The sequence below is a fragment of the Ambystoma mexicanum genome, chromosome 6q, assembly GCF_040938575.1.
Source record: "Ambystoma mexicanum isolate Mex_15411 chromosome 6q, UKY_AmexF1_1, whole genome shotgun sequence".
Lineage (NCBI taxonomy): Eukaryota > Metazoa > Chordata > Amphibia > Caudata > Ambystomatidae > Ambystoma > Ambystoma mexicanum.
The window spans coordinates 924,923,572-924,948,436 of record NC_090937.1 but is presented as its reverse complement, the minus strand read 5'-3'; the positions used below and the strand labels follow the sequence as shown (position 1 = coordinate 924,948,436).

The 24,865-nt window shown below is 52.0% G+C and overlaps 1 protein-coding gene across 1 annotated transcript in view; it reads left to right on the top strand.

The window, feature by feature from the left end:
* GPM6A (glycoprotein M6A) overlaps positions 1-24,865 on the top strand; it is a 726,200-nt gene that overhangs the window by 458,297 nt on the left and 243,038 nt on the right. The window contains exon 3 of the mRNA XM_069631438.1: positions 22,394-22,550. Coding sequence (XP_069487539.1) covers positions 22,394-22,550 — 157 coding nt within the window. The remainder of the gene's footprint in view (positions 1-22,393; positions 22,551-24,865) is intronic.

The following is a 24,865-nucleotide window of genomic DNA, read 5'->3' as shown; positions in this document are numbered from 1 at the left end:
GTGGGAAGTACTACACGCGATTGGCCAGGGTACGTGTATTACAGGGGTACGTGGGAATTATCACACGCGATTTGGCTGGGTACGTGTATTACAGGGGTACACGGGAAGTTCTACACGCGATTCGGCTGGGTACGTGTATTACAGGGGTGCGCGGGAATTCTCACATGCGATTTGGCCAGGTACGTGTATTACAGGGGTGTGCGGGAATTATCACACGCAATTAGGCTGGGTGGGTCCTCACAGGTGTTCCCTGTACACCCTCCACGGCCCCAGCAGGCAGCCCACAAAACAGGGGACTACCCTGCACACCTGCTCATGTCCCCCTGCACCCCCAGCCCCCAGCAGTGCAGGGTCACCCTCCACCAGGCCCCCACTCATGTCTCCCACCACCCCCACCCCCCTGCCACCATGGGCAGCCCCCACCAGGCCCCCACTCATGTCTCCCACCACCCCCACCCCCCAGCAGTGCAGGGTCACCCTCCACCAGGCCCCCACTCATGTCTCCCACCACCCCCACCCCCCAGCAGTGCAGGGGCACCCTCCACCAGGCCCCCACTCATGTCTCCCACCACCCCCACCCCCCAGCAGTGCAGGGTCACCCTCCACCAGGCCCCCACTCATGTCTCCCACCACCCCCACCCCCCAGCAGTGCAGGGTCACCCTCCACCAGGCCCCCACTCATGTCTCCCACCACCCCCACCCCCCAGCAGTGCAGGATCACCCTCCACCAGGCCCCCACTCGTCTCCCACCACCCCCACCCCCCAGCAGTGCAGGGTCACCCTCCACCAGGCCCCCACTCATGTCCCCCTGCACCCCCACCCCCCAGCAGTGCAGGGTCACCCTCCACCAGGCCCCCACTCATGTCTCCCACCACCCCCACCCCCCAGCAGTGCAGGGTCACCCTCCACCAGGCCCCCACTCATGTCTCCCACCACCCCCACCCCCCTGCCACCATGGGCAGCCCCCACCAGGCCCCCACTCATGTCTCCCACCACCCCCACCCCCCAGCAGTGCAGGGTCACCCTCCACCAGGCCCCCACTCATGTCTCCCACCACCCCCACCCCCCAGCAGTGCAGGGTGACCCTCCACCAGGCCCCCACTCATGTCTCCCACCACCCCCACCCCCCTGCCACCATGGGCAGCCCCCACCAGGCCCCCACTCATGTCTCCCACCACCCCCACCCCCCAGCAGTGCAGGGTCACCCTCCACCAGGCCCCCACTCATGTCTCCCACCACCCCCACCCCCCAGCAGTGCAGGGGCACCCTCCACCAGGCCCCCACTCATGTCTCCCACCACCCCCACCCCCCAGCAGTGCAGGGTCACCCTCCACCAGGCCCCCACTCATGTCTCCCACCACCCCCACCCCCCAGCAGTGCAGGGTCACCCTCCACCAGGCCCCCACTCATGTCTCCCACCACCCCCACTCCCCTGCCACCATGTGCAGCCCCCACCAGGTCCTCACAATCCCCAATCATGTGCGTAATGGTCAGCCTCCACAGCCAAAAAGCCCTACCAAGTAACCCATTCACCCACATGGAAATGAAAACACATGTTACACCCCCAATGTTCATGAAGCAAATGAACCCATGTCCGTCACACACAGATTTTCAAATTGAATGGGAAAACACACAACATGACATGCATGAAACCAATGAGATGAAACCACACAGTGAACAATGGAAAATAAAATGTATTGGACAAAAATACGAATGGTAAAGAAAGAAAAATAACTACAATGTAAATGTGAAAAAATAAGCTGCATGTCCGCATAAAAATACAAAAGTAGAAAATCAAATCCATAAAATTTTGTCCAAAGTGAAATGTAAAAACTCTCCATGCAACAAAGAACTATGTACAAAAATAACAAGGGTCCATCATCACAACTGAACTAAGGAAACCTCCTAAACAACCTACCTAAATATCAACTATATACAAAAAGTGGAGCAGTGTCCGTCGACTCCAAATCATAAGAAAAAACAAAGGAAACCTAAAACTAAAGAACTATATACAAAGGCGGCGGGCAAGTCCAGCGGCTCACTCCGTGGTGTTCCGGGCCAGGGCATCATCGAACTCCTGTTCGATGTCCCGGAGGCGGTCCAGTTCCATGGCCCCGAGGGTCCGCAGGGACGACGCCGTGTCCTCCTCCAACCCCCTGCGGATTGCCTCGAGGCACTCGGCCCGCCTCAGGGCCCTCCGCATGGAGTTCTCCGCCCTGACCATTGTGAGCCGCGCCTCTTCCGCCCGCCGCCGCTCCGCACCTATGGCGTGGCCCAACCGCTGCCACACGGAAGACACTCTCTGTCCTGGGTCCTCCTGCCCTCCGGCCGATGCCTGCCCCTCCGATGTCGAAGGCCCCGAGCCTTCATGGCTCCCACCATGTTGCTGCTGCTGCTCTGCCTCTGCCCGTGCACTGCCCCCTGCTGCCTGCACATCCTCCGCCGGCTGGGGTGCAGTTGTTGATGTGGCCACCCCTGCTGGACGTTCGACTCCCGACTGTGGCAGGGATGCCTCCTCCACCAGCCTGACCGCACTGTCAGAGGCAGCTCCACAGGGCACCCAGGTGACTGATGGGTGGGAAGATGGCACAGAGGACGACTGGCGCGTAGGGGGTCCAGTTGAGGAGGGGGTCGGAACAAGCCCCATCAGACGGAGGAATCCGGTCTGGGTGACCTGTCCCAGCAGGCTGACGTGGTCAACGAGCCATTCAAGATGACGTGCAGTCTCTCCATGAAAAGACTGCAGGTCACCTCGCATGGCCCGTTGACGCAACGCCACACCAGCCAGGACAGGCTCAACCCGGACCTGGATAGCCATGTCCGCAGGCAGAGGAAGGCCAGTTGACGTCAGCTCATCCCCTGCCTGGAAACGGGTCTGGACGTAGGCATCCCTGCTGGTGCAAGATGATGCAGGGACAGGATCGGGGACAGGATTGCACACAGGCACCTCCGCGGCGGCCTGTGCTGCCTCCTGTCCCTGGTCCTGGACTGCACCACTAGCACCAGTGGGATCCCCACCTCCAGACCCCGTCTTTGGTGCTTGCACGGCCTCCTCCTCCACCAGACCCCCCACCAACCTGGATGACTCCGTGCCATCTTCCCCTGTTGGGCCCTGTGGGGTCCCAGCTGCCCCTTCTGCTGCCGAGGAGTCCAACTCCAACCTCCGCCTCTTGGACCTCCCCCCGGCAGCTGCGGCCTGGGACGCGGCACCGGACTCCTCACTCCCCGACGAGATGACAACACGGGAGGGGAGCCGGGCCTTGCGTCTCCGGCTGCACCTTCTCCGCCCTCTTCATCAGTTGACGCTGCAGACAGGGAGAAACAAAACACAGGCATCAGGGCACTGTACAATGGACACATACACACAAGACAGTTGCACATGAGTGGCATTGGCAAACCTCAGACATGTCATCACAATCCCCAACACACATGTCATTGCAACTCGCACACATGAGCCATACCACAGCCATATCGCAACTGCCACCACCATCCATACACATACAACAGCATGAGCAGCCAAAGGTGACCCAGACATCACATGCAACACAGGAAGTGCACCACACATGTACACACACCACCACACTTGCATGCATGTGTACACCTCTGCCAAGTGTCGCACTGTTCAGACGGGCATCCATGTCACATCTACCAATCAGGCTTACACATACCGCAGTCACATGCATCCATGTTGCATCACTGTTGCACCCTTGTCAAATACACACACATGCACATGTACACAGTGCTCATACATGCAGCCCAATACAACATCCATGCGTGACATCACGGACATGTCTACTTACATACACATACATACAAACATGTGTGCACGCACAACTGCATTTGCCATGCAAGCCTACACACACAAGCACCATCCATGTCTCACACATTACAGCCCTCGCATGTGTCAGCCCCACGGCCATGTACACCCCCACCCATACTCGACCCCATACAAACAGATGTGCAACCTGCACAATACCGAATAATCACCACATGCACTGCTCACAATCAGGATGCATGTACACTCACCGCTCGACTCCAGACGGGTCTGCTTCTCCAGGACCTGGACGTGGAGCGCTGGGGATATGCGTTCCAGGACCCCCATCTGTTCTTCCGACAAGTGGCCCCGGCGCCCCTTGGCATCCGCTGCCTTCAAGAGGCGCCGGGCCTTGTTCAGGGTCCTGGACCTGAAGTCCTCCCAGCGCTTCCTGACATGTTGTAAGTCCCGGACTGCCACCCCCTCCGCGTTGATGGCAGTCACGATGTCAGTCCAGATCCGAGTCCGTCCTTCCTTGTCGGCGCGGGAACTTCCGAAGAGGGCATCATACTGCCCCAGGACTTGCTCCACCAGGACACCAACTTCGGTGGCACTGAAGCTGGTGCCCCTCTGCCTCTCTGGCCGGGGGTTGTCAGTGGTCACAGATGGTGTTTGCCCCGACATGACAACCCCAGAGGCAGGAGTGGGTGGGCAACTGGGTCCTGGGGCTGGGCTGTGGAGCGATGGAATTCCAGTCGGGAGTCTTCGGTACCAGCAGGGGTGGTCACAGCAACAGCACCCCTGGCTGATGTGCAGGCAGCAAATGGCAGTGCACGTGGGCAGCAGGCAGTCAGGCAGCAGCAGATGGCAGGTGGGAGCGTGCTCGGGGCTCTGGGGGGCAGTAGTTCGGCCTTCTGGGCAGGAGCGTGGTCTTCCGTGTGCTTACGCGTGGCCAGCTTGGTACGGAGTGATTTGGCACGTGAAAATCCTGCACGTCAGCGTGAAAATCGAGGAAAGGCCCTTAGCGCGTAAGCGCGTCAGCACGCATACGCGATTCTATTGGACCAAAGGCCCTCAGTGCGTAAGCGCGTCTGTGACGTGACCCGCACGGGTGTTTCCCACACAGCACGTGATGACAGAGCACACGTGGAAAGACTGCACGTCAGAGTCTCATCGCGTGTGATTGGTGGAAATGGCCCTACACGCAGAAGTGACAAAGCGTGTAATTGGTGGAAATGGCCCCACACGCAGAAGTGACAAAGCGTGTAATTGGAGGAAATGTCCCTACACGCAGAAGTGACAAAGCGTGTAATTGGTGGAAATGGCCCTAGCGCGTACACGCCGCGTAAGTGACGCTGGACGTGTGGGCCTGTATAAAAGGTACGCGTAGAACACCACTTCCTTGTACGTGCTTTTCGTGGAGAGCGAGTGGGTGAATTCTGTACTTCTTGTCGTTTCACACGCGATTTACTTCATGGCGTTTCAAGTTCGTATTCCCTGTTATCTCTGACAGCTTTTTCTCTTCTTTCGCTTTTACTGGTTTACCTGGGCCTGTTCCCTCAAACAGTGTTCCCTTCTACTGTTGTCCTGTCTCCTCAGACAGCGTACAAATCTTCTTTTGGCGGGGGTGTTGCCAACCAAACGTGCTCCTTTTACACGCTCGTTTACCAGGCAGACGGTGAGTCACGCACGTATCTAACATCTGTGCTTGCCCCGTGTGTAGCCTACCCCTTCAGAGGTCATTCTAGGCTGCGTGTGACACGCATACGTTCATTCTTGTGTTTCTGGGTGCCACAGCGTAGTGCAGGTTTTTCTTTCTGCACACGTGGTCTAGGAGGGGTTGCGTGCACGTCATCTCCCTTTTTTGGGCCTCCTGTGCGTTGCGTGACCCGTCATCTTTCCCCAGGGGTTACATTCAGCCTTGCTAGAGCACTAGGGTACAATTACCATCTGGTACCCAACCCCTTTGACCCCCAATTGCCCAGGACAATAGTCTACATCCACTCCCATACGCACATTAACATCAGTGCCATGGCTGGGAGGCGAGGATTCCGTAAGGGTGGCAAAGGTGGAAGAGCCACAAGTGGTGGCCGTGGTGGATCCGGTAGGGGACGTGGTCGTAACTTGCAGGGTGAGCCTGTCCCCCCATGTGTGGAGGACCAGTCACGGGCACCCATAATCCCCCCCCCCCTCCCATTGAGGCTGATGTGGCTGACACCATCCATGCTCAGCCCTTGTTGGACCAGCCCATTGTGGCACCAGACCTGGCTGACTCCATGGCTGACTTCCAGGTCAGCAGGGCTACGACACGTGCGCTGGTGCACGTTGATGCCATCATGCCACGTGGATCTGGGGCAGCAAGGTCATCTGCTGCACCAAGGAGGCAGGGCGGAGAGGCTGCAGGGGCAGCTGCGGCTCCATCCACCCCAGCCCTCACACACCCAGCCAGGACAGTGTCGGTCCTAGTCCATGCTGCTGACATTCCCCCTGACACCATCACACTAGAGCCAATGCCTGCACCAACTCCCATGCTGAGTGTGCAATCCCACACTCCTGATACAGAGTCCACCAGGGCTCCTGCCCCTAGTGTCCAGAGCGGCGCAGGACACTCAGGATCACCACCACCTTCCAAGCGGAAGAGGAAGAGTGCTCGTCCGGCACAGGCTGATGCCCCAGACACGGCTACACAGTCCGGCCCGTCCAGGAAGCCCAGCTTCACGGATGACGAACTGAATGCACTTGTCGAGTATGTGTCCGGACATGTCAACGAGATGGTCATTGTTGCAGGATCCAAGACCACACCTGCACAACGCCAGGCACACTGGCAGACCGTTGCGGACATCGTAAGTGCCCTTGGAATCGTGAGGCGCACAGCCAATGATTGCTATAAGCGCTGGAATGACCTAAAGCGCAGGGCAAAGAGTAAGCTGGCCTCAAGTCATGCCGCAACTCTAGTGACTGGAGGTGGGTCTCCAGTAGTAGACATGGAACTCACTCCACATGAGTCAGTCGCTGGGACCTACGTCACGGAGGAACAGATCCAAGGCGTGGGAGATCTGGCTGATTACGAGGCATTGTCCGGTGAGTGCACATGCATGTGTGTGTCATACATGTGCATGGTGTGTGTGTGAGGGCTTCTGTTTGTGTGCCAGGTGAGAGTGTGTGCGCCTGAGTCGTATGGGTCAGCCATGTGCTTCATGCAATACTTCCTGCGCAGCTGCATTTGGCCATAGCAGTATCCCTTCTGCCAACAGTGAACATCTAGCCCAACTGCACGCCAGTTGCCCTTGAAGTGTCACCTTGCCACAACATATTTGCTTATTTTTCACTGTTCATTCAGTCAGTTTGTTTGCATTCCACCACTTTCACTAGGCATGTCGCTGTCCACTAGTCACATGTCTGACATGGGTATGGTAAAGTGGAGTGACTTTGTTACCTGGATATCATTTGTACACACATGTCCCTGTGCAATTGGACCATTTCAGACTGGCAGCTCCAGGTGAAAAATCTGACCTGTTAGAATTAGAAAAGCAATTACATGCGGGAACTGGACTGAATGAATAGGTGCTGCCCTCCTCTCCATCTTCACTCAATAGCAATGGTACATGCCATCTGTGTGATGGCATGTGTGTTTCACCTGGCAATCACAGGCCAATGTGTGATGCCACTGCCAGGCAGCATGCAGAAAATGTGTTCATCTTCCATCTTGGTGTCATCAGTGTGTGCCATTTGCCTGCACTTCATACGCAGTGAGGGTGCATGCATGGGAGGGTTTCAGTCATGTGGGACATGTGTCAATCAAGTACTGGTTCTCTTGCTTCTCAGCCCTCGTGTGCCATGGTGCTGATGCCTGTTTCCATTTCTTTGTTTTCATGTCTTTGCAGGGGAAGACGCACCTGATACTGCTGGGGTTGTGGAGATGGTGCAGACCCAGGAGGGGTCCGAGGGCCGACCAACCACCAGTGAGGGACGTGGTGTGGTGGTGGGGGAGAACCCACAAGTGCTGCAGGTCGTGCTCTCAAGGGGTGTCTCTGGCTGCACCTCCCCCGAGCTGTACTCAGGTGTTGATTCGGATGAGACCTACGTGCCGTCGCAGGTGAGTGTTCCAGGGAGGGATTCTGTTCTGTCTCACCCACCTGCACCAGGGTCAGAACCCTCCATGGGGATGTCAGTGTTGGCAGCTACGCCTTCGGTGGTTACGGATGCAGGGTCACACTCCGCGACATCTGATCCTGTTCCTGGGCCAGCAGATCAGAGGGGGAATGCAGTCCTGCAGCCTCAGGCAGTGCCGGCACAGCAAGGCGCAGTTCGCCTTGCCCCAGACAGGTGTGGTGCCCGCCGACGTGGTGGCCGTACGCCACCCGGCAATACGGCATGGGAGCAATCCATTTACGGTATGGCAACCCAACAGGCTGCATCATCCGAGATGATGGCTCAGGCCATGGATAGGGTGGCCACTTCCATTGTCCCCCCAGAAAGGCTGATGGAGCGACTAGAGCAGGCAACCGACTCCATCTGCCAGTCACACAGGGAGGACATGTTGGGGTCCAACAGGGACAGGCGGGCGGCACTGGCGACTCTGCAGGAGGCCATCTCCATTGAGTCCCAGGGCCACAGGGAAGCCCTGAGGCAGGAGCTCCTTCACCTCAGGACGACTCTTGTTGAGCTTGAGGCTTCAACACACCAAAGGACAGAACAGCAGCTGGAGCGTCTCACCCGTACGCTCTCAGCTGAGATGCAGGCAACGAGGGCGGAGGTCCGAGCATCCCGTGAGTTGTTGCATGGGGACCTCCGCACACTCATCCTCCAGAACCAGACCTACCACACCCGCATGCTTGCAGCCATGGAGGAGCAGACTAGGGCCTTGCGTGGGCTGCCTCCCATAGTGCAACCACCTCCGGATGCAGCTGCACAGGGTGATAATAGCGACAGCAGTGATACTCCCACAATAGGGTAGCCGTGTGGGCCATGAGCCCATGGAGGTGTTTTATCTTCCCAGGATCCACGCAGGTGGGTTCTGGTGTGCATCCTGTCCTCGGACCTCCTGGGTGGCCTCCCCAACCCCCCCGGGCCCATCAATGGCCATTTTTGATTGTTTCTTATTTTTATTTTTATTTTTATTTCTTTTATTCCCAATTTTTTTGGGACGATCTGTTGGCTTCCGTGGTTCCTGTGGGCATACGCTGCATTGTGGCTGGGCACATGCAGGCTTGTAATGTATTTGGTTCAGATGCTTGGGTTTGAGTCACACACACCCCTCCTGCTTCCCGTTTCCATGGGCTTGCAAAGGCTGTGCCCAAGTGACAGTGAATTACACAGTCACGTTGGACTCCCATGAGCTGTGTGGGCAGTCTGTAGTCAATACTGTGTATACATTCCTAGTGCATATTGCTGTTGTGTTGTACACTGCATGTTGCATTGATGTGTAACTCTTCTTCTGTGTCTACCTCCCAATTTGCAGGTCCCTTCCTCATGTCCACACAAGGACCTCTAGTCTGGAGATGGGGTCCATGTTGGCAGCAGTGCACCTACAACTCTACATGGCGCCAACACTGCACAGTTGGTAGTGGTGGGAGACATGAGTGGGGGCCTGGTCGAGGCTGCCCCTGCACTGCTGGGGTGTGGGGGTGGTGGGAGACATGAGTTGGACATGGGTGGGGGCCTGCTGGCAGGTGCCCCACAGTGCTGGGGGGTGGGGGTGGTGGGTGACATGAGTGGGGGCCTGGTGGAGGCTGCCCCTGCACTGCTGGGGTGTGGGGGTGGTGGGAGACATGAGTGGGGGCCTGGTGGAGGGTGCCCCTGGTGGCTGGGGTGTGGGGGTGGTGGGAGACATGAGTTGGACATGGCTGGGGGCCTGCTGGCAGGTGCCCCACAGTGCTGGGGGGTGGGGGTGGTGGGTGACATGAGTGGGGGCCTGGTGGAGGCTGCCCCTGCACTGCTGGGGTGTGGGGGTGGTGGGAGACATGAGTGGGGGCCTGGTGGAGGGTGCCCCTGGTGGCTGGGGTGTGGGGGTGGTGGGAGACATGAGTGGGGGCCTGGTGGAGGGTGCCCCTGGTGGCTGGGGGGTGGGGGTGGTGGGAGACATGAGTGGGGGCCTGGTTGGCGGTGCCCCTGCACTGCTGGGGTGTGGGGGTGGTGGGAGACATGAGTGGGGGCCTGGTGGAGGGTACCCCTGGTGGCTGGGGTGTGGGGGTGGTGGGAGACATGAGTTGGACATGGCTGGGGGCCTGCTGGCAGGTGCCCCACAGTGCTGGGGGGTGGGGGTGGTGGGTGACATGAGTGGGGGCCTGGTGGAGGCTGCCCCTGCACTGCTGGGGTGTGGGGGTGGTGGGAGACATGAGTGGGGGCCTGGTGGAGGGTGCCCCTGGTGGCTGGGGTGTGGGGGTGGTGGGAGACATGAGTGGGGGCCTGGTGGAGGGTGCCCCTGGTGGCTGGGGGGAGGGGGTGGTGGGAGACATGAGTGGGGGCCTGGTTGACGGTGCCCCTGCACTGCTGGGGTGTGGGGGTGGTGGGAGACATGAGTGGGGGCCTGGTGGAGGGTGCCCCTGGTGGCTGGGGTGTGGGGGTGGTGGGAGACATGAGTGGGGGCCTGGTTGACGGTGCCCCTGCACTGCTGGGGTGTGGGGGTGGTGGGAGACATGAGTGGGGGCCTGGTGGAGGGTGCCCCTGGTGGCTGGGGTGTGGGGGTGGTGGGAGACATGAGTGGGGGCCTGGTGGAGGGTGCCCCTGGTGGCTGGGGGGTGGGGGTGGTGGGAGACATGAGTGGGGGCCTGGTGGAGGGTGCCCCTGGTGGCTGGGGTGTGGGGGTGGTGGGAGACATGAGTTGGACATGGCTGGGGGCCTGCTGGCAGGTGCCCCACAGTGCTGGGGGGTGGGGGTGGTGGGTGACATGAGTGGGGGCCTGGTGGAGGCTGAGCCTGCACTGCTGGGGTGTGGGGGTGGTGGGAGACATGAGTGGGGGCCTGGTGGAGGGTGCCCCTGGTGGCTGGGGTGTGGGGGTGGTGGGAGACATGAGTGGGGGCCTGGTGGAGGGTGCCCCTGGTGGCTGGGGGGTGGGGGTGGTGGGAGACATGAGTGGGGGGCTGGTGGAGGGTGCCCCTGGTGGCTGGGGTGTGGGGGTGGTGGGAGACATGAGTGGGGGCCTGGTTGACGGTGCCCCTGCACTGCTGGGGTGTGGGGGTGGTGGGAGACATGAGTGGGGGCCTGGTAGAGGGTGCCCCTGGTGGCTGGGGTGTGGGGGTGGTGGGAGACATGAGTGGGGGCCTGGTTGACGGTGCCCCTGCACTGCTGGGGTGTGGGGGTGGTGGGAGACATGAGTGGGGGCCTGGTGGAGGGTGCCCCTGGTGGCTGGGGGGTGGGGGTGGTGGGAGACATGAGTGGGGGCCTGGTAGAGGGTGCCCCTGGTGGCTGGGGTGTGGGGGTGGTGGGAGACATGAGTGGGGGCCTGGTTGACGGTGCCCCTGCACTGCTGGGGTGTGGGGGTGGTGGGAGACATGAGTGGGGGCCTGGTGGAGGGTGCCCCTGGTGGCTGGGGTGTGGGGGTGGTGGGAGACATGAGTGGGGGCCTGGTGGAGGGTGCCCCTGGTGGCTGGGGGGTGGGGGTGGTGGGAGACATGAGTGGGGGCCTGGTGGAGGGTGCCCCTGGTGGCTGGGGTGTGGGGGTTGTGGGAGACATGAGTTGGACATGGGTGGGGGCCTGCTGGCAGGTGCCCCACAGTGCTGGGGGGTGGGGGTGCAAGGGGACATGAGTTGGTGTTCATTAGTTCAAGGAGACATGTGCCTTTGCTGGGGGGCATGCCCATGTTGGGTGGGCTGCCTGCGGGACATGACCAGGGATGCAGGGTAGTCCCCTGTGGTGTGGGCTGCCTGCAGGGGCCGTGGAGGGTGTACAGGGTACACCTGGGAGGACCCACACTGTCAAATCACATGTGGAACTTCCCGCGCACCCCTGTAATACACGCGCCCAGGCTATTTGCGTGTGGAACTTCCCGCGCACCCCTGAAATACATGCGCCCAGGCTATTCGCGTGTGGAACTTCCCGCGCACCCCTCAAATACACGCGCCCAGGCTATTCGCGTGTGGAACTTCCCGCGCACCCCTGAAATACACGTGCCCAGGCTATTCGCGTGTGGAACTTCCCGCGCACCCCTCAAATACACGCGCCCAGGCTATTCGCGTGTGGAACTTCCCGCGCACCCCTGAAATACACGCGCCCAGGCTATTCGCGTGTGGAACTTCCCGCGCACCCCTGAAATACACGCGCCCAGGCTATTCGCGTGTGGAACTTCCCGCGCACCCCTGAAATACACGCACCCAGGCTATTCGCGTGTGGAACTCCCCGCGCACCCCTGAAATACACGCGCACCCAGGCTATTCGCGTGTGGAACTTCCCGCGCACCCCTGAAATACACACGCCCAGGCTATTCGCGTGTGGAACTTCCCGCGCACCTCTGTAATACACGCGCCCAGGCTATTCGCGTGTGGAACTTCCCGCGCACCCCTGAAATACACACGCCCAGGCTATTCGCGTGTGGAACTTCCCGCGCACCCCTGAAATACACGCACCCAGGCTATTCGCGTGTGGAACTCCACGCGCACCCCTGAAATACACGCGCGCCCAGGCTATTCGCGTGTGGAACTTCCCGCGCACCCCTGAAATACACGCGCCCAGGCTATTCGCGTGTGGAACTTCCCGCGCACCCCTGAAATACACGCGCCCAGGCTATTCGCGTGTGGAACTTCCCGCGCACCCCTGAAATACACGCGCCCAGGCTATTCGCGTGTGGAACTTCCCGCGCACCCCTGAAATACACGCGCCCAGGCTATTCGCGTGTGGAACTTCCCGCGCACCCCTCAAATACACGCGCCCAGGCTATTCGCGTGTGGAACTTCCCGCGCACCCCTCAAATGGAACTTCACGCGAACCCCTGTAATACACGTAGCCCGCTACCCCAGGCCCGATCGCGTGAGGAACTTCACGCGAACCCCTGTAATACACGTAGCCCGCTCCCCCAGCCCCGATCGCGTGTGAAACTTCACGCGAACCCCTGAAATACACGTAGCACGCTCCCCCAGGCCCGATCGCGTGAGGGACTTCACGCGAACCCCTGTAATACACGTAGCCCGCTCTCCCAGACCCGATCGCGTGTGAAACTTCACGCGAACCCCTGAAATACACGTAGCACGCTCCCCCAGGCCCGATCGCGTGAGATACTTCACGCGAACCCCTGAAATACACGTAGCCCGCTCCCCCAGGCCCGATCGCGTGAATAACTTCACGCGAACCCCTGTGATGCACGTACCCTGCTGAAATCGCGTGTTAGACTTCCCGCGCACCCCGGTATACACGCACACGTATTTTTTGTCAGCGGGTGTCCGTGTTTGTGGGTACCCCTTTGCACGTCATTTTTCCTGGAGGGCCACAGTATGGGACATTCATCATGGCAGTATATAGGTGCTATTTGTTGGCGCACCTTTTGGCGCACAGTTCTTACAGCCGCAGAGACGCTACCGCCTGCTTTCTTGTGGCGGTCGTGTTTGTGCCTGTGCGCTGGTTTGAGCGTGCGCTTTTTTCCCCTATTCTATTCCATGAATACGTGTTGTAGGCGAGCGTGTGGGCGTTCCGCGCACTTGTGCCCTGTACTTCCCCCGTGACGCCCACGTTTTGGCAAGTTGTTCCCCATTCCGAGTGTTACGCCCGTGTTCCGCCTACTTTTGTTGCGTGCGCCGCGCTATGTGCGAATTTCGCTGTGGCCTGTGCGATTTTCGCTGTGACCTGGCGCACGCTGTTAGATGGCCTGTGCGCCAACGTGCGCCGCGCACTTTTTTATCGCACATACGCTGGTTTTCTCGCGCACGGCCTTCCATGAATCGACGTGCGCTGCTTTTCGTGCGATTTTCGCAATTGCACTGCGATTTTCGCTATTCCACTGCGATTCGCACGTTTTTGCCCACTTGCGCCGCGCTAATTATTCCATGAATCGGCCTGTCAGTGATTTGCAAAATCCTTATAATGCATGCTAGCATGCACTTTAGCTCATATATAATGAGTCCAATTAGCAACTTTTTGAAGTAGTTGTTGTTTTGCCTTAATGTGCACGTGACACTTTTCACTAGTAAAAGTCTATTTTTTTTTAAACTAAGCTGTACAAGCCATTTGATAGCTTTAATGAAAATGTGGGGACATTACGAGTTGGGCGGTATTCCAGCAGTAAATCTACCGGAATACACCCCAATGGAGTTACTTGGTCTGGCAGAATTACCACCGGATTACAAGTGGCAGTGGCAGAGTTAATCCTCATTATTTGAGTTTCCATTGGAGTCTATAGGGCATTTTTGGCAGAATCACTGGCAGCAAAATTACTGCTGTGGCAATTCTGCTGATTTTGCTGATTTTCAACAGAAAGTGGGAGAATTTCCATGCAGCATGATGCTGGAGGTAAATCCCCCACTCCAGGGCCATACTCGTAGTATGGTGGAGCGGGAAATGTGGCAGCAAATCCGTTACCGCCAATTGTTTTCTGCACCGCCATACTCGTAATGAGTCCATTATGCCTAATATTGTCAGCTCTGTTGTGAGACTATTTTGCTTTATTGCCCAACAATAGTAAGATTACCAATCTTTCAAGCCAGTAATTTGGTTACAGTGTTACTGGCAGCGCTAACCCAGCACATAATGACCTTCTAGCCAAAGGTGATAGGCTTCAGCAAAGCAAAGGCCTTCACCAAAGACTTAAAGTAAATAAAGAGAAATAAGAGTGGTCAGCCCCCTGTGTCATTTATTAGTGTGAGAAACCTCGGCATGACATCTGTGGTGTTACTGCTAAGGCTGATTCCTTTTTTCGAGTAAACATGTGTAGCAGTAAATGTTTAAGCAATATTTGCTATACAAAATAGACTAAAGTTAAGATGGACACCAAAGACATGGCTACAAGAGATCCAGCAAGAGCAAAGCCCCTCTTCCATTTCCTCAGTGGTATACAAGATAAGGGGAATGCATGTTTTCAATGGGGTGCAGAAAGGGAACATCTGAGTGTACCATTTGGACTAATAGGATTATGTAGCTAGTGGAGAGGGAGTGGACAGGACAGTAAAGAAGGTGATGGAGTGGGGTTGAATAGCGGTCAGGTTGCTTGGACCACGTACTTCTAGCAATTAATTGTAATTATTGTATTGCTTTAAGTACAGACTTAGCTCTAGAGCAGCAGAGTGCTGTAGAGGTTGTGGGTAGCCAGCGTTTTGGGTAGGCGTCTTTAACCAGTAAAGCAGTACTGTGAGTGCAGTTTTTGCATCAGTCTGTGCGTCCATTGGGATTAATAGTCCGTAAAAAATCTGCTTTTGAGCAATCAAATTGGTGGAGCGGGTCTGCCATGTTGGCTATATTCTTATTAAGAATGTATCGAATGCTATTTCTACCCCTGCTTTAAATTATGAATCTCACTTTTTCCAATCCACTGCATTCCATTCTGACAGTGGTGGTAGTGGATTTCTTTTTTATTTAAAGGAGTTAAAACATTTTCATGAAGGTACGTGAGCGATTGAGCATAGCAAGGGAGTCCTAACCAATCAAGGAGATAACTGAGAGGGGTGGGGTTATCCCCCACAATTTGTTTGTAAGCAGTGTGTTAAATGTTTCACTTTACTGCACACCTTCAGTGACTACGTGGATTAAAATGCCACACAGTTTACAACCTGTTTTTCACCATGAAGATTCTATAAGGAAACGTGTCCTTGTTGGTTCTGCTAGAAAGGCCAAAATCCCCATGTGAAAACATACTCTTGTTTGATTTGCCCATAATGGCAGTAATGGTACTAAAAGAAAGCATGTGCATGCGGGTTGCACCAATATAGATCAGTATCCATATATAAGAACACTTATCATCTTGGTTAATATAAAATGTCATACTACTATAAGAAATCATCTCCATGCTGGATGTGTTGATATAGGCCAGTATCTCCACATAAGAACATTCCTCATTGTTGCTATTTCCCAATGTTTCCAGTAAAAACGTCATGCCATTATATGAAAACTTCTCCCCTACTGACAGCAACCATTGGAGTCCAGTATCCCCACATAAGAACACTCATCATCTTGGATTTTCCCATAATCGCATAACAATGGCATGCTTTTGTAAGAAGACCTGCCCATTCTGGCTGCACCAATTTATGCCTGTATCCATTCCCCATGTAAGAACACACAGCATGCTGACATTGCCAATAATGCCTATACGAAATGGTATGCACCATATAAGAACCCTGTGAGAACTGGCTGCTCCAATGTAGGACCATATATAAATCTACCAACACTCATCATGCTGGATTTGCCCATAATGGCATAACAAATCTTAACCCACTGTAAGAAAACATGCCCAAACTGGATGTACCAATGTAGGCCAGTATCCCACTGGCTTTGCCTATAATGCTAGGCAAAATGCATTGCAATTGGGGCAGTATCCCCACGCATCAACAGTCCCTTTGCCTTTGCCCATGATGCCAGTTAAGTTGCTATGCACCTGTAGGAACACATGCCCATACTAGCTACACCAATGTAAGAGGGAAAATCCATACCCCACGTAAGAGCTCTAATCATGCTGGCTTTGTCCATAATGCTAGTAACAATTTTATGCCTATTGTAAGGAACCATCTCGAACTGGCTGCATCAATCTAGGCCATTATCCATTTTGGTTTTGCTCATTATACCAGTGAACATGATATGCCTCAGGAGGATAGTTCAGCGGCAATGTGCTCGCCTTAGAAGCAAGACGACATAGAGCAACACAGGTTCGATACCAGGGTCCGCGCTTAGAAACCTCAGGGTATTAAGCGCATTATAAATAACCTATCATATCGTATCATATCATGCCACTGTAAGAAAACAAGTCTGTACTGGTTGCTTCAATGTAGGGTAGGGCCTTCATATAAGAATACTCATCATTTTGCATTTGCCCATCATGGCAATTCTACTGTCATAAAAATGTCCATACTGGCTGCCTCAGTGTACGCCAGTATCCAAATGGAAACTTATTAAGATTTCTGTTTGGGTTTTATAAACTCTTCCAGCCTATCCCCATACAACCCAAATTCGCTCACACTCATGCACACACATGCATTGCCCTGCATTTCCATTCACTCATTCTCATGAAAACACATGCACTCCACTGCATATGATAACTAACATATGATTGCACCCACATTCAAACAACAGAAACACACAAATAAATGCGGCCACTCATACATAAGCATTTTAACACTTTTGCTCCAATACCTCTACTCTTCAGGGCCATTCAGCAGGTCAGGGGTCAGGAGCCTCCACCTTCATCCTTCCCTCTCCCTACATGTCAAATGTAGCATCCACCATACACCACAAAACATGTGGCAACCCTGTCATCATCACCCTCACCAAGCTACTGAAATGATACATACCACACTACAGTCCACACTCTCTATGACACTTGTGCATCCTGCTGCACCAAACAACATGTGCAACCAGATGCACACAAGACATTAGTAGTAGTAGTGTATAATTTGTTTAGCGCCTTTCACCATTAGTATGGTCTCAACACACTGTAGGTTGAACACCCCCTGGGGGACCGGAGTCCGGGTATGGGAAGAAATTTGAGGAGGTGTTAGTATGCTTGTGTGCGTATTGGCCAGTGCTTAAGATATGAGGGATGGCCAAGTACCTGCTAGCCACCCATGGCAATCTGGAATGTGGATGGGTGGTGAAGTGGTCTAGAGGGTGTGAGTGAGATAGAGGTTATATGTGCATCTACATATTGAAGTTTTGTTGTGAACGGTAGCTGCATTCTTATGGCAGAGGAGTTGTGCGAAGTGTCTTCAAGTGGTGTATGATGACAGATGCATGAAGGTGTGCATCTGTACCTTCAGCTAGTTTCCCTATGCATGGAGAGTAAGAGGTTAAATGTATTGTCTACATTTGAAGCAGTGACCCAGAATTGATGTGATGCCTAAACTCTAAATCAACTAGTTATAGTATAGAGCTACGTTTTATATGCTCCTACGATCAGTGCCATAAACGTTCCTCTAGATTAAATAACTGGATATATTCTACATTCTTCGAGATCCAAGCTTAGCTAACATTCTTCATTTCCCTAGGTTCAGTATCCGTGCTAGATGGTACAATTAGCTTCAATTCCATGGAGGACCATTCTGAGTTCACCTAGTTCAGTGCAATGGCTACATTCTGAGTTCCTCCACAAGTAATATAGTGGCTGCATTCCGAAAGGATCTGGGATGAATTGATGGCTACTGTACATGGGTAACTAGAATCAACACATTGGCTGTATGCTTCATTCACCTTGATATGAGCCTGGCTACATGCTGCAGTTGGCAAAGACCTGGGGATAAAGCTTGTCTACTTTACACAGGTACGTAGTAGCACATGATGTATTCTTCATCCACTTGGTTCGTGCCTGCCTACATTCTTCAATAATATAGTGTTGGTACGCTAGTTGCACAATGACAATCAAATTTAAAGAACACAGTGTATGTACCTTAACGTTCGCCTTGCTGCATGCAACCACTGACAATGAGAGTTAGGGCGTCGTCTTGTGACTTACCTCACCGTTGCTGTCAATTGATTTCGATGCCTAGATGGAGCCTCCCACAGGAGAATGGGTGAGCTGTGGATGAGAGTTGTCCCTGATAACCTCCCCCAACCCCTGCTGGTCGCCTAGACGGGAGCGCCCTGGTTGGGCCATGGAGTGCGAGTGTTCTCTGGTCACTAGAGTCGATTCAGGGAAATTCAGGTTGCAGGAGGGAAATGCCGAATTTGGAGGGCCTTCCAGAAGGTGAGTGGTCCTCTTGGAAGCAGAGCTTGAAAGGGAGGGAGTTCCAGATGTGGGTGCTTGAATAGAGAAAGATGATCCACCTAGTCTGGTGAAATGGAATGGGGGAACCACCAGGAGGTGTGCAGTGCCAGATCTGATGATTCTGTTGGGTTGGTCGTGAGAGAGTTTGTTTTGGAGGAATTCAGGACCTTTCATGTGGAGAGCATAGTGGGTGATATTTATTAGGAAATGGAAAACGTCTGACACTCTATCCTGAACGATAAAAAAAAGAAAAAAAATTCACTGCACACAAGCTCATCTTTCAAAATATGAATATTGTATCAAGCCATCTGTGAAGCTGGAGCCATAAAAATGTCTCCCTGAAAGCAGTCAACAAATGCATTAACCTACTTCCACCTCCTCTGATCGCACATTCACTGAAGAATGTGAACAGCATTAACCTGGACTAATTTGGCACATTATCTTGGAAGCACTGTGTGAATAATGTAGTTGGCAAAGCACATCTACGACAATGCATGCATGCTTTATAAAGTAATGAGAAAAAGTGTCTCTATAGAAGTGCATTGGCATTCCTATCAAAAATAAAGTCTTACATGCATTCCCGGTGGAGTCTCACAAAACCGTTGGCCGTTTATGTTGTGGTACCAGCCACCAATCAGTTACTTCTGAAAAACCATAGAAAGATGTGAACGTGGTCTGTGTATTTAATTACCATGCCGTCTGATTTTTTGCATTATTGGATAACAATCAATTTGCATTCCGGCAAAGAACAACGCTTCCTATTGTTCTGTGAACATTGGTATAGACCTCTTCTAGGGGATACGGCTCACACTGCCTATAACGCACTGTGCCATAGCTTTAAAAGTTAGGTTTTGCAGACCAGCCCAGCGGTCAGACTCCAGCAGGTTCAAAGCAAAACCAAGTGATCGGGAGTGCAACAGCAGTCACGGAAATAATGAGCAGTGTTGCAGCACACCTTCCTTTTAGCAGGAAGTCCTTTTTAATAGCAGCCATGATAGCTTGGGAAGCTCCAAAACAGCCAGCTTGCAGGACAGGCATTGATATACAATGAAATAAGAGCATTTAACATACCTCTACAATGGCCCAGGTCCCAGACACCAGTAAGGACACAATCCCCCACCATGCAGACAAGCACCACACCCTCTATGCAAGGGCCAAAACTGCGTCCCGGATACCGACAACTACTAACATCATGCTATACTTCAGAACTCCCTTGAGGCTTTAGGAAATAGAAATTCAGTGAAATTGGTGATCCAGCGATGAGAACTGAGTGTGCACATCATCTTTCAGCTTCCGATGGAAATTCAGTGCTGAAATTGCCACCATTATTTCAGAGGTTTATAGACCAGAACAACCCTTCTTCCTCTTAGACCTCTCTGCGACTACTCACAAGGTCCACACTCCATTTACTCATGATACATTGGCAGTGCCAGCCAGAAACATACCAAATGAACCCCTTCTGAAGGGTCAAGCTACCCCTTATGAAGGGTCAAACTACTCCTGTCAACAAGCAACTTCTGTCTAATAGTGGAGGCCCTCATCCTCCCCCATATGGACGGGGCATGCTGTGCTCATTGTTCCTGAGCCAACCATCTTCCATGTCCTAGCTCCATTTAGATCAAGCATGAGCATATTACGCCCACTCTCGAAGTTCGCTATTAGTTATCCCCCCTGACCTGCATCTGTTTCAAATTAGTATGCATTATGAAAACCTACGCCCGTGGAACAGACATTTTGAAAACAAACAGAAAAAACGGTCTCTTCCCCAACAAACACCTCCCTCTACATCCCTGTCCTATCTCCTTCCTTCTTTATTGACACCATCATCAAATTGCATATCTATGTATCAAGCGGTGTAAATGCCTGGCGTGATTCTCAAACACTGCACATATCGGGACATATATATGATTTGTTTTATGTAACACACCTTATTCCCTACCTGCCCTCCCGTCAGGGTCAGCTGAGGGCTATAGCTCCTGGACTATCTAGACATTTTCGGATTGTGGATAAGTAGTGGAATATTGCCAATACCTTGCATGGATAAGTAGTGGAATATTGCCAATACCTTGCATGGATAAGTAGTGGAATATTGCCAATACCTGTATTTGGGAATAGTTTATATGTCCCCATTTTTTGATTTCATGGAAATGCATAATTGATTGGCAGAATTTCAAGAACTGCTGCAGATTCGATCATTTGGGTAATTCTGATCTTCTGTTTATGGGCCAGTAGCCAACACAATTTTCTGTGATGGTGAGCACGGTGAGACTATTTGATATTTTGGCAGAAATGTGGCAGATTTTTGCGCTGAATATCTTTTCTTTCATTGACTTACAATTTGATACATCCCTGTGAACCTTTGAATTTTGATACCATCTGTGTGCAAACCTCATTATTCCAGCGGCTGCAAGCAGTGATTCCAGTGACATTCTTCAAATAGCCTTGTTCCAAGCATCTGCAGTGCTTATTCTTTTTAGTTGCTTCACTTTATTTTCCTTTGAAACATTCAATCTGGGGATAGGTCCTTTCTGCACTCAGAGCTTCAGTTGCCTGGCAACACCAATTCAGCATGGCAACCTGCAGATCTTCAATATATTGTGTTGGGTTGCTATCTGTTTGTAATGCTTTTGAAACAGTGTTTGTATGAACTAATTGCTCTGGTGAGCAGCTTCTAAAATAATTATTATTTCTTATGGTTTTTCGACAAGCGCCCTTCAGCTCAGAGATTCTCATGACCCTACTCCCCCACACCACCCACTGAACTTTACATTCTCCTAATAAATATGAGGTTTTAAATATTGCAAGGTGGCCAACTTCTTTGTATATTGTTAATTGGTAAGGTGCCACCTGGTTAGTGGCACTCCAAGGCGAGGGAGAAGGGTCACAAATAGAAATGGGAAGACTACTTCAGGCCTGGCCAATCACAGTCCTTGGTACATTCAGATAAGGGAAGTTGTTGCAAGAAGAGCATCCATATAGAGTCAAGGATTTAGGAACTTTGGACAACGTGGTGGAACCGGCCACGATCGAGTGAGACGTGGCAACAATTGTCAAAAGTTGTTTGGTAATCTGAGTCCTTACGTGTTCTGTTTTGGGCATGCAATGAGGATGAGAAACATCATGCAGTACTTTAAGGGAACATCATTTGTCAACCAACTCTGTAGGAGTACGAACTAGGAAACCCATGCTAGAAGTTAGACACCCGTTGACCCCGCAAGGTGCAGGAGGAGCGCATGGGAAAAAGAAAGCCAGCATCAAAAGATGAGTTTTAGCGCCTCTTGAAATTGTGGTCGAGCCTCATGGTTGAAGTAAAACCAGGTACAGACAAAATGATCTTTATTGCATCTGTTTCTCGCGTGGTCTTATTCAGTGCGCAGTGTATGGTTCATTCTGTTTCATGAGCTGCCTCGCAAGGTGGCTAAATAGAGACTAATAGCCCCTCCATATGGCGAGGGATTTTTGGGCAATTACTGGATTGTGTGTGTGGGTGAGAGAGAGAGAGAGAGAGAGAAAGAATGAAAGAGGGTGCAAGAAGCAAGTGAGACAGATAAGAGACGAGAGATATGGTGAGAGAAAGAGGGCAGAGACAGAGAGAAAACCGAGATAGTTACCATGTATCATGCTTGGCTTGTATCACAGAGTTAGTGAAAGGAGTGTTCCCCCTAAAAAACTGCAGTGATGCAAGTAGCCCGCTGTGGTTTCCCCGTCATTTAAAAACAGAATTTCAGTGTACCTGGAAATGGGAGGCTGGGGAGGTATTTCTGATGACCATTATCTAATAAATGGCTTTTGTTATTTTTTTTTCAAGGATTGATATCTTCAAATATGTCATCTACGGGCTGGCCGCCGCTTTCTTCGTCTACGGAATCCTGTTGATGGTGGAGGGATTCTTTACCACTGGAGCCATCAAGGATCTTTATGGGGACTTCAAAATCACCACGTGTGGCAGATGCGTGAGCGCCTGGGTAGGTGAACATCGTGTCCTCCATTGCTGTGTGTGTTGCATTGTATTTTTTTTTTTTTTAAACTGTCCAAGGAACACTTTTTTGGAAAAGTTTTCTAACAACGTGTTCCAGTTGTTGAAGCGTCTCCTGGTCTACAGTCAATCAACCTCAACATCGGGTGTGTAGAGGAAGAGAGATGGAAGGATATAGATGAGAAATAAGCGAAGGGACGTTGAGGGCAAATCAGAGTGCAACCAAATTACAATGTATTGCAAAGAAGGGTTCAGTTTTATCAGTGGGTACATTATCCATGCATGTTATTTTGCATGGTTGAGTGCATCTTCGAATAGGTCTGTAGTTTTCAACACTGGCTCCTATTGAACGTGTAATTTTGTTTGATAAGTAAGGTAAGCCAAGTTATATAATAAAGCATTGGTGCTCATCCACACAGGAATACTGTGCACATGCCCCACATGCACAAAGAAAAGAATGCCCTGGGATAAGTAATATACCTAATAATACACCGACGCATCATGCAGCAGAGGAAAGTACACGGCTGAAGTCCATTGGATGGATTCCTGATTTTGCAAAAATTGATTTTTTAAACTCTGCCCTTCCTAGTCCAAGCACATAATGGACCTCATTACAAGTGTTGCGGTCTGGAAATAAGGGTGCCGTTCGCAACATACCAGCACCCTTTCCGGACCGCCATACTACAACTCTGCAGGTGGGGGGCGTTGCACCCAGCAGGTCTGAGCAACGATGCCAGTGCTTCTGTGTCCCCATTCCCATGGAGTCCTTTTGGATTCCATGGGAATGGGGACTTACACTTTCTGCCACCTGATATCCTGGGCTGCTGGGACTTGTAATGTCCCGATGCCACCGGAATCTCAGGCTGTCGAAACAATGGTACGAGTAGCACCGGCAGGTTACTGCCAGACTTGTAATGAGACCCAATGTTTGCCTTCTAAATCCTGCATGTCATTTCACTGAAAAAGTGTCATTTTCAAACCTCTTTGGATGTTAATGTTATGTAATGCTCAGTAACACTGGTGATGTGCAGGAGTAATCAATAGGCTCCTGTTACCGGAAACCATGTTTCAGGAGCTTTCACAGTTGGTGTATCTGTATTGGTGTATACCTCTGTAAAGCGTGCTGTTGCTACTCAAAGCTAGGTCCGCTATATTTTGGATTCTGTGAATCTAAAAAAAAGATAATGTTCTCGTGTAAAACCTGTAGGAGGCTAGTATAAAATAATTAGCATTCACATTGGATGTCAGGAAATAAGTCTAGTGGTTGATGATGCCCAGCTGCAATGAGATAACAGAATTTATCTCGTTGTACAGCAGAGTGTGTCAAAAGGTGCCAAAATGTAACCCTACGACAGCTGTGTTTTCAAAGGTTTCTGATGGACTACGTGCTAGCCCCCAGGATCCCCTTCATGTGCCATGTCCCTGCTGCACCTATTGATGGATTGGCCTAAAGGGCGCTCTGGACATTTCCTGGTGGGTCTCTGCACCCTAGGCCTGTTTTGTTTGTGTAGAACAAGAGAAAAGGTCCACCACTAACTCGGTGGACAAACACAGGGCACACTTATGTCTGACAGACGTCAGTGAATGTTACATCGATTTTAAAGCAAAAATAATATTTTATTTTATTTTATTTTATTTTAGTGGCTTTCCTTCAAGACAACTATCTCTACTAAATTTGACATTTGTAACCTAAAGTGGTTAACATTTAACATACACTTTGTATGAGTAAATACATTGTGCATAACATAAGCAAAGAAATTCAGCAATTTATAATCATTATGAGCAAACATAAAGATTTATGACATTAACATTATCTCAGTAAGAAACATGAGATTCAAATTCTCACAAAACAAATGTACAACGCGTTTCGGGACTAGCCCTTCTTCAGGTACAATTTTCAAGCTTTACTTTTCCTGTAGTTTAGAATAAAGATAAGAAAATATAGGGCTTGTGTTCAGTTGAAGAGTATATGTCGGATTTCAACAACAACCATTAAAGAATTCAAAAAATACACAACTGACCTGTGTTCATAGGGTGCCAATGATAACTGGACCAAATTAAGCGGGATCTAATGGCTGATAAGGTCTTCTAGATGTTACTTTATTTATCGGACTGATACACAGTAGAGAAATACATATTTACAAAAGCTAATCATGAGTCTTATATGTGCATAAACCGCGAGTGGGACCAAGTCGCTCTACAAAAGCGCTTGGTCCCACTCCACGGTTATTTCATCTGATTTTTCAAAAACATAGCATTCGGCTCACCGTGTTCCTATGTGATAGTTGATTCAGTATGGAGATT